This window comes from Vicugna pacos, chromosome 11, assembly GCF_048564905.1.
Source record: "Vicugna pacos chromosome 11, VicPac4, whole genome shotgun sequence".
Taxonomy (NCBI): domain Eukaryota; kingdom Metazoa; phylum Chordata; class Mammalia; order Artiodactyla; family Camelidae; genus Vicugna; species Vicugna pacos.
Window position 1 is genome coordinate 74,640,792 of NC_132997.1, and position 9,579 is coordinate 74,650,370.

The following is a 9,579-nucleotide window of genomic DNA, read 5'->3' on the forward strand; positions in this document are numbered from 1 at the left end:
GGCACGTACATAGTAGGCTCCTTTTGAACCAAGGCCTGAATGGTTTAAAATCCTCACCTAGGGTTTTCAGGCTACAGGAAACCAGTAATACAAAGAGGCTCAAGAGTGATTGGTGCAGCAGTTGAGCCACCGCAGGACGGCTGGTCCGCAGGGAAGAAGCCGGCCGAGGAGCCAGTGCCACTACACTGACTGCAGACTCATCCAGCCCAGGGACCCACTGTAATGCCTCCCCCTTCTAGAGCTGCCTAAGGGCCAAGGACCCCCTCCTTTCCTGGGATCAGGACTGTCTACAGAGGGGCTTCCATCTCGCCTCCCAATTGGAAGCCTGTGGGAAAGGAGGCCAGCCTGATTTTCCCCTTCCTGGGAACAATGAGCCCAGCGCCTCAGCCCTGGCTCCTGAGGTCCACTTTGGCATCTTCCCCTTCTGTGACAGACTCACATAGTTCTTGATGCAGATGTTTTTATTTTGCCACTTAAACCACGTTTTCCTTGTGCTGGTCTGAAGGGGCAGGACTGTGGGACAGGCTGCTGGACCACGGGTTACAGTAGTAGCAGGAGGATAGTAGCAGGAGTGGTGAGATGCTGAGTCTGCGTACCTGTCACTTGACTCCCAGGGGTATGTCATGCAGCCCAGTATAGTGTTAAGTTGGGAAGGGCTGAGGCAGGGACAGTCACTTTCTCGACCTGGTGAGGAGTGGGTCCCATATAACAGCTCAGTGGAAGCCTCCGGTCCTGTTCTGACTCGAGCAGGCCAATGGCATCAGGATTTCATTTACTTATGTGAGGCTTCACCTCTCTCTTCCTTCTTCTCCCCAGGCCCTTTGGCCAAAGTCCCTATGAATCCTGGGGAAGACACAGCCATTCCCAGCCCCTTCCCTAGATCAGTGTCTGATCTGATGGAGGTAGCTTGTGGGACTCGGCTTCCTCCAGTTCCGGCGGATCCTGGCACTTGCCCTCCTAGAGTTCAGATACTGATCGCCGGAAGCCATCTCCGTGGCACTGCTCTGTGGGTCGGCTGGTGGAGCGTGGGACTCTGGGATTCTGCAGGGAACAAGTGTGTGTTAAGCCAACATCAATAGGAAGGACAGAATGGGGACTGAAGAGATTTTGGTCATGATGAACTATTAAAGCACACTGTTCAGGGCCAAGTGAGACCAGGGCTCCAGTCTCATCTCTGCCCCCCGAGAGCCGCATGATGAAGCAAAGCTTTCAGACTGCTCTTCTGTAAAGAAAGTTGAACTAGATCAGGGGTATGACACTCAACATTTCCCCAGCTTCCTCATCCTATAATCATGGCAGACGTCATTAGTCAGTCATAATACGAGACCAGAAGGCAAGTATCCTTTCTTAAGAGGATTTCAATAGGGATTACTCATCAGTTAGAACCAATATGAGCAATGAAACTGATTTGCTGCCCCAGACCTAATGATCTCAGAAGGCCTGTTAAGACCTAACATGCTGACTGTGGGCCCCAGAGAAGGCAGCCATTGGAATGAAGCGCAGAGTGTAACCTGCAATGGTTGGTTAGGCCACGTGGTTCAACTCCATCTCTTGGGGCTTGCTGTTCCTGAGCTGTGGACTCCACAATATCCTCCTATGCTGTATTCTCAGTAATCCCACAGCCAAGATTTTCACCAGGCTTACTTCTGAATGTTACCTGTTCAACAGGTAAACAGGATTTTTTTTCCTTCCAAACAGTAGTTCCTCCCACCTGGTGGAGAATCACTGTGAAATGAGGTGGCACTGATAGGACCCAGGCACCCCTTTCCCATGGGAGTTCACAGGGTCACAGATGACTCCAGGAGTAACAGCAGCCATGGGGTAGGTGCCGTGCAGACCTTACAACAACACAAATGGTAGGTACTTCACAGTGAGGCCAGGTTAGTGGCTCCAAGTCCGCCGCAGGGAAGTAGTGGAGCGGCCCGTTAGTGCTCCCCTCCCCTCAGCCCTCCAGCCCCGGGAGCCTACCTGAGCCGGCTGCAGTGGTGTAGCGAGTGGCTCAGGGGCTTCGGCCGTGGGGGCCGCTTCCTGCGCAGCCTCTTCAAGGCCTCGGCCACGTGGTGGTCCCCAGCACACTCCCAGACGATCTGCGCGCGCTCCTCAGCCAGCTGGTCCCCACTGCGCTGAAATAGGCCCTGGATCTGCAGCAGCTCAGCGTCCTGGAAGATGTTGGCCGAGGCCTGCTTGCGGCCCCGGGTCTCAGTCGGGGCCTGCCAAGGGGGCGGCTCGCTCACCACAGAGGCAGGGGTGCCCATTCTGGGTGCTCTGAGGAAGAAGCATGGGGCACGTCAGCAGCTCTGCAGGCCTCTCCCTGACTAGTCAAGGGCTCCTGGTGTTTCTATTCTCCAGGAGCTAAAGTGGAGTAAGCTTTGACTTAAAATCGCTCTAATTTCCCTGGGCACCTTGGGGAAATACCATTAATAATGATAGTCAAACTTTACTATAAAGTGCTTTATGTGTCTGACACACGTACAGACTTACTTAAGAATCACAGAAGGTGAGAAGTGCTCATCCCCACTCTACAGATGAAGTGAGACTCAGATGTGAAATGACTTTCTCGCAGGCACAAAGCTGTGTGTCGGTGCAGAGCCAGAAGTAGAACCCAGGTCTGTCCTGGTCTCAAGTCCATGCAGACCCCAGGTCCTAATGATAACGCAGCAGCACTTGTGTCTCTGGTTCCGCTGTCAGAGCTGTATCCACATGACAGCGTTGAAATGTGAGCACAGCAACCCTGTGAGTAGGTACCTTTAATCTCCCCATTTCTCAGATGAGGAAACTGAGGAACAGAATCCAGAATACTCTGATGCTGAGGCCCAAGCTCTGGGACAGATTTAAGGGAGGGGCTGGGGACTTGGGCTCCTGGCTTCTGGCCGCCTCTACCACTTTCAGCTGCTTCCTGCATAAACTTATCAGCCATACTATTACCTACTTTGTAGACAGACTTCCTGTGAGTGAAGGCATATAAAGCATTAAGAACATGCAAGCTACTCTACTATTCTGCTTTTCCATCTGTAACATTAAGGAGTCATCCCATTTCTTATTTTCAAGACCTGGGGGATGAACCAAGTCCATATAATTTAGCAAACACAGTGTGAAATAGACCGATCAGATCTAACTACAGTCCAAAGGACCACAGAGAGGACGACAGGGGTACAAGAAGAGACTATAGGATTAGAATATCCTATAAGGGTGGAGGCTGAAATCTATGGTAAACTTCCATAAAAGTTAGGCTCACGTCAATGCTTCCCCTGCCCCCCCCAATCCAAGAGATGAAAATTGAATAATTTCCCTGAGTTCCAGGGAGTTTACTTTGAATGATAAAGGAATGAGAGGCTCTGTAAAAGCTATGGGAGTAGAAAACAGACTGGAGACCAGGAAGACCAAGGACTTTGGCATTACAAAGAACTGGCTTTGAATCCCAGCTCTGTCACCTTCCTAGCTGTGACCTTAGGCAATCTACTCAACTTCTCTGAGTCTGTTTACTTAACTATAAAATGGGGCTAATAACCACTTCTCAGGATTGTTGTAAGGATTAAATGGGTTGTATCAGGTACCCAATGAGAGCTAAATAAATGCAAATAACTCTCTTCTTGGCCTGCTTGACTTTTGTACTTGGGTCAGGGGTGTGATGTGGACCCTCCTTTTCCTCCAAGCAGTCTGGCCTGAGCCAGCTGAGGACCTGCCGGGGCTTCCCCCACCCTTTGCAGCTCTGGGCCTCACCTGGGAAGGCCTGGTTGCTAAGTCAGACCTCATCCCACAGCTAGCTACAGAGGTATCTGTCAACTAGCAACTGACTTAACAAAGGGGGAAATTAAAGTGAAAATATATTTAAATAAAAACTCTGCATGCTCATTGTAAAATATGCAAAAGAACAGAATAACATAAATAAAAGCATTACCAGTCTACTATCTTCAGCCCGCCTGCAGAAGTAACTTTTACTCTCACCTGCCTTTTGTGGTCTTGAGAGTTTGAGCCATCTCTCCCTCCCATTCAGACTTCTCAGATTTGACTCTCAGTCTTCACCCTGCCTTCCCACCTCACCTCAATAGTCACCCTCCTTCTTCCAGCAACTTCCACATTCACCCTGTCCCAGTTTCTAGGCCTTCTATCATAAGAACTCCCCGCTCTTTTCAAAACATTTAACACCTAAAATAAATCTGCAGAAGACTTTCAGATAAATTTACTTCGTAAAAATTGTGCTTTTTATCTAGAAAATCAGAATTTTAAAATCTGCCTCTCTTTAGGCACAATTATGTGACTCCAGTTAAAACCTAATATGTGTGGTAAATAAACCCCCAGAACCAGATGATATAAATATACTGTGACCAGAACACAACAGCCACCAAAAACCCCAGGTGGATAAAGAGAGATAAAAGCTAACTGTGGGGTATTTATTCTGTATCAGTGATATACAAGGTATTATTTCATCCTCAAAGCAGTTCTTAGGAATCAAGAACTGTTATCCTCATCCCAGTTCACAGAGGAGCAAAGAGAAACTAAGATTATGGGTACCCATGGCTCAGCCAGGCCAGAACCTGGTCTAAGTGACTGCAACCCGAGCTTTTAAACCACCGAGTTGCTCTCACAGCCACGCAGCTCAAAACACGTCTCTTTCCATCATTTCTGTGAGGACTGTTTCACTATTCTTACCTAATTCACAAAGGAGGAAACTCGCCAGTAGAAGAGGAAGAACAATGGATGTCCCACCAGCCAGGCAGGAATGGGGTTGTGGAGTTTATTTTAATCTCTTTGCTAGCATCAGAGCTGTTTACAAACTCCCCAGTCTCGAAGCTGTGAACCCGCAGCACTCTGAAGAGGAAGATGCCCAGCTTCCACAAAAGAAACCTGGAACTGCAACCCAGCCCAGCGCATGGAGCACCGGCTTATGAGTCAGAGGACTAGGTTCGAGCCCTAGTTCTGCCACTCACTGTCTGAGAGGCCCCGGGCGCTTCGTATGGCCTCTGTGGGCCTGTTTCCCTCTTACATGTGAAAGAACAGGCTGATGCTTTTGGTCTCGGAGGGCGTGTGCCGGTGTTGAGAGTCAATGATTCCGTGATGAGAATAGGTCCATACTGAAGCAGAGAGGGTTTTGGTTGTCTGCCAGAGCCTAGGAGCAAGTGTGGACAGGTCTGGCTAATTAGACGCCAGGGAACTCCTCAACCAGTAGCGACCCTTTTCTGCCCTCCTCAGCCTTTCCTGAAGGCCAGACGTTGTTTTGCTGCCGTGGGCTGTGGGGTTAAGGTCTAATAGAAGACAGAGAACTCACTTCTCTAAAACACTCTAGTGACCTGGGCTGACCACGGCCCAGCCTGGAGCAGACTTCTAGGCGGATCTGGGTGGTGGGAGAAGAGGTGATATTCCTTCTCTTAGACTCAGGCAATCTCACCTTCCCTTCAGAGAGAATGCAAATGGGATCAAGTAGCAGCAGCTGTCTGAGGGAGGAAATGGCTCAGAGCCTGACTTCCCAGATGGTCCCAGCCACCTCTGCCAGGGTTGCAAGGCCCTGCCTCCTGCCTCCAGCCTCCATTGGCCAAGTTACAGAGTTACAGTGAGTTACAAATGTATCATTAAGGAACCACCTGGGGGAGTCTGAGCCTCCAGCCTCAACCATACCCTCCATGAACCTCAAGGGTGGGGGTAGCTTGGCACCTCCAGATTTCGAGGCCTCTCACTCTTGGTTCTGCCTCCTAGCCTGGAATTCAGACAGCGAAGTGAGTCTGGGAATAAAAATCAGTGCATTTCATGCAGGATTAGATGGTAAACTTTGAGGAAACTGCATCAGAACAATTTTATTATCAGAAAATTTTCCTGTTTTGTTCAATGGGTTACTTTCCTACTAATTTCCTGGACAAGCCCTGAGGCCAGGGAAGTCAGCGTATACTTGAACAATGGCACTTTCTGAAACTGGAAAATGAAACCACGGGACTATTAAAAGATTATAAATGGATCTTTCATTTCAGAGCTGACATAAAAGATAAGCATGGGTCTGTGAGCAAATGAGTAAAGACTAATTGCAAAACACTTCAGTTTAACCCTAACTAGCATAAAAATGAACTCCCAAAGTAAATATCAAATGTTGAAAATAATTCTGTTTAACTTGTTTTGAAACAGGCAATAAACGTAGAGCTCTAACAAAGAAATATATTTAAGATGTGACTCACCATTCACTGAATTTACAGTATATAAATATGGTGCTCAACTGAGCATTCTTTTTAATGTATGAAGCTCAGTTCAGACAGCTGCTCTCACTGTGGTCTCAGGGAGGTGCAGGAAACTATGACAGGCACAACACACTCATGTGACCTTGGTAGCAACTGCGCCCTCACTCAACTCACCCCCTTCAGATAACTCTGGTGATAGTAAGAATCGGAGGCCAAGGGCCTCTTAGAAAAAAAAAGCTGGAGGCTCTGGCCCAAGGCCCAAGTCAACACTTGTGGCCTTGGCCTGCTTCCCTGCACAGACATACCACTGGACAGTAGCCAAAATCAGTGGCTCCTTCCAGTGAGAGGCCCAGTCCAAATGGCCGTGTGTGCCGCCCCACCCGCAGGGCCTAGCTCAGCCAGGCACCCCAGAGAGAATGGTACACACACGTTGACCTCCAAATCTGTGTCCCAGGAAGTACAGAAAGGAAATGGGCCTTTCTCCCAAATCAATTGTCAGATATGATCTGGAAGTAAACTCCTACTAGATCTGGGAACCACTCCTTCAAGAGTTCCAGAACCATGAATTCTGGCTGTGCCACTGATAACTGGGTGACCCTGGCAAGCCTCGGTTTTCCCCTGCCTCAGTTTGCTCATCATCAAAAGGGTGAGAACAAATAATCCCTACCAGGACAGGGAGATAAGTATGAAAAGCATCTATCTGGGTACATTACATCACGAATGAATGACACAAAGGAGAGGTTGTTTAACCACCGCGGACTATAGAACCACTGCCATTTGCACCCTCACCACCTCATGAAACTCCTTCTAAAGGGGCCTTCACTCTTGGGAGAAGAGGGTAAGGGAGATGAATTCATCTGTGGACTTTTAGATCATAGCTGCCATTGAGGCAGCTTGCTCCCTGTCAAGGGCTGAACAGCAGTTTCTCAGGGGTTATATCAGTAACCCTCACAACCCCCTATGAGGAGGCACTGTTATTATCACACCCATTCTACAGATGAGAAAGCTGAGCTCAGAAAGGTTAAGTTCCCAAAGTCACACAGGTCATCGGTGATGAGGCTCGGGTATGAACCTAGTCTGAGCTCGGTGCCCGCGCTCTCAACCACTGCTATTTTTGTTTCTGCCAGATGGCTGACGAGGTCTTCACGGGGAGGAAGAACCCAGGAGGCTCTGAAACCTCTTGGAGCCCGCTATCTGCTTCTGCGGGTTTTGGAAGGCACAGGGATCGAAAATCACGTCCCCCGAGCCAGCCTCTGTGCCCTCGGCACTCCACGGTCCCGTGGGGAGTTAGAGCGATTATTCACCACGCTGAAGGGCAGCGCCAATAGACGTCAAATCGGGATGGGGTAAGCTAAGATGTGCCCACCCCACCCTCTTCCACGACTTTCGAAAGGGTGGGCGCCGCTCTGGGCTTCCTGCCGCGGCAATGCTCACAAGGACCGGGCGGCGTTCATCAACAGGACGAGAGCCTGGGAGGGGGTATCCTGGCTGAGGTCACACAGCGTCATGCCCAGCACCAGTCGGCCCCCGGGGCTCAGACGTGGCCGCTTCGCACAACCACAGGCCCTAAGCAGACCTGGGAGTTGGGGTCCCGGCCGCATCCCTGTTCGGACGATCCGCACGCCCACTCCCATCTCAGTGCAAGCCCGGCTGCCGACCTACATACCTGGCAGTCCGAGGCGGGCCACCTCGGTCACAGCAGCGGCTCCCTGGAGAAAGCGCTCCTCAGCCTCAGAACAGCCAATCCTCAGCCGAGCCTTGGTGGGAGCTCCGAGCGAGCCTTCCAAAATCGAACGCGGAGACTCCGTGAACCAATCAGCGGTGGCAGAGGAGCGAGGGGCGTGTCCAGGCTCCACCCCCTTCCCTCCGCTGGCCTCGAAACCCGAGTGCGAAGATACCCCAGGTCCAATCAGCGGCGGAGCAGCAGCGAGGGGCGTGTCCTCCCAGGCCTTTTCCCTCCGCTCTCGCCCGGCCTCGCGCCGCGCCCGGAGGTGCCCCCTTCATTGACGTCAGTCCCCACGGAGAGCGCGGTTTTGCTGGCTCCGGAGCCGGGCGGGGCCGCATTCCTGCCCCGGGGTGCGGCGACGGCTGGCCCTGCCGGGTACACGTGACGGGTGCCCCCCTCCCCTGGGCCTTAGGCCATTGCGCGCGGTGCGGAGTTCCTTGCAGCGTGTGGCCCTCTGTAAATGGGCTTGCAGCTCGTCAAACTCAACTCCCAGACCACTTGTCTTATGGCTCTAGCTTTGAGGGAGAGGGAGGGACATTCACTGCTGTGGTCAGACCTTAGGCTTCAAAGCCATAATGTCCTGGGTTCGAATCTTAAATCAGCTGTGCAACCGTGAGCCAATCATCTAAATGAGACACTATTAAAAAGATTTCATTAATTTATTCGCAGTGATCCTTTAGGGACCCAACCTGTCTGATTTCCTTAACCAGCAGTGAACCCTTAATAAGCCTCGCCCTGGGGAAATTTACAGCTTAGTAAAGGAGGCAGACATTTAAAGACTTTAAACATTTAGTTGTGATAACAATTGTGATAAACATTTTGGCAGTAAGAGTTAAAATGAAGGAACCTCACTGAGGGAAGTCCTAGAAGGTAGAAGTAACATTTCAGCTGAGATGTGAAGGAGGAGTTGTAATTGGTCAAATGAAGAGGAGTGGGTCTGGGAAGATTGCTTAAGGAAGAGAGACCGGCACATGTTACGCCCAGAGGTAGCCTGACTCAGGAGGACTTGAAAGGAGGCCCGGAGTAAGGCCAGCAAAGGAGAGAGAGGTGGAGAAGAAGGAGGCAGAGGCAGGCAGTGAAGAAGTTTCTATTTGGTCCTCTGAGGGGAGTAGCATTATATGTGTTTATTTAATAGATACTTAATAGCACTTACTATGTGCCAGTAATGCCAGTCAGCGCTTTACAAGTATTAGCTCATCTCATCCTCATGACAAATTTGTGTTTTTAGAAATTCACTTTGGCTACAGCTTGAAACTTGGATTGGAGGGGCAGGAGTGGATGCAGGGTGCCAGTAGGTCCTTGATAACTGCTTGTTTACTTCATTGGAAAATGAGGAGTTGTTTGTGCACTGGTTCAAAAATGGTCACAAAGGCAGCTAGGTCTCCCTGACTTCTTTTTCACTTCAAAGCTGACCTTTGCAGTCATTTTAGTTAAGTTCTCTTTCTGTAAAAATTCCGAGGGAGAAAGAGTAAGAGCCAGCACAGTGGGATTTGTGGCTCCCTTTTTGCAAGGTGGAGGCTATGTTTGGGAGCTGTTCTTTATCCCATGGTTCCTCTCTCTGTGCTACACAAAAACATCGGCAAGTGCTTTGCTGTAGTTTAAAGGGTTTTAACAGTGGTTTCTCTTTGCTTTTCCTGAAGCCCTGTGGAAGTATTGAAAAGAACAAATTAGTCAACAATGTTCATCTCCAAT

General features: G+C 50.1%; 1 protein-coding gene across 1 annotated transcript; it reads right to left on the minus strand.

Annotated features, from left to right (window-relative positions):
- Window positions 1-443: 443 nt before the first annotated feature.
- On the minus strand, window positions 444-8,126 carry AVPI1 (arginine vasopressin induced 1). Its single transcript, XM_006210552.4, has 3 exons — window positions 7,828-8,126; window positions 1,969-2,265; window positions 444-1,041 (listed from the first exon to the last, which is right to left on the minus strand). Exons 2-3 carry the CDS (start codon window positions 2,253-2,255, stop codon window positions 882-884), a joined length of 447 nt encoding a protein of 148 aa, XP_006210614.1. The 5' UTR covers window positions 2,256-2,265; window positions 7,828-8,126; the 3' UTR covers window positions 444-881.
- Between the last annotated feature and the right edge of the window lie 1,453 nt (window positions 8,127-9,579).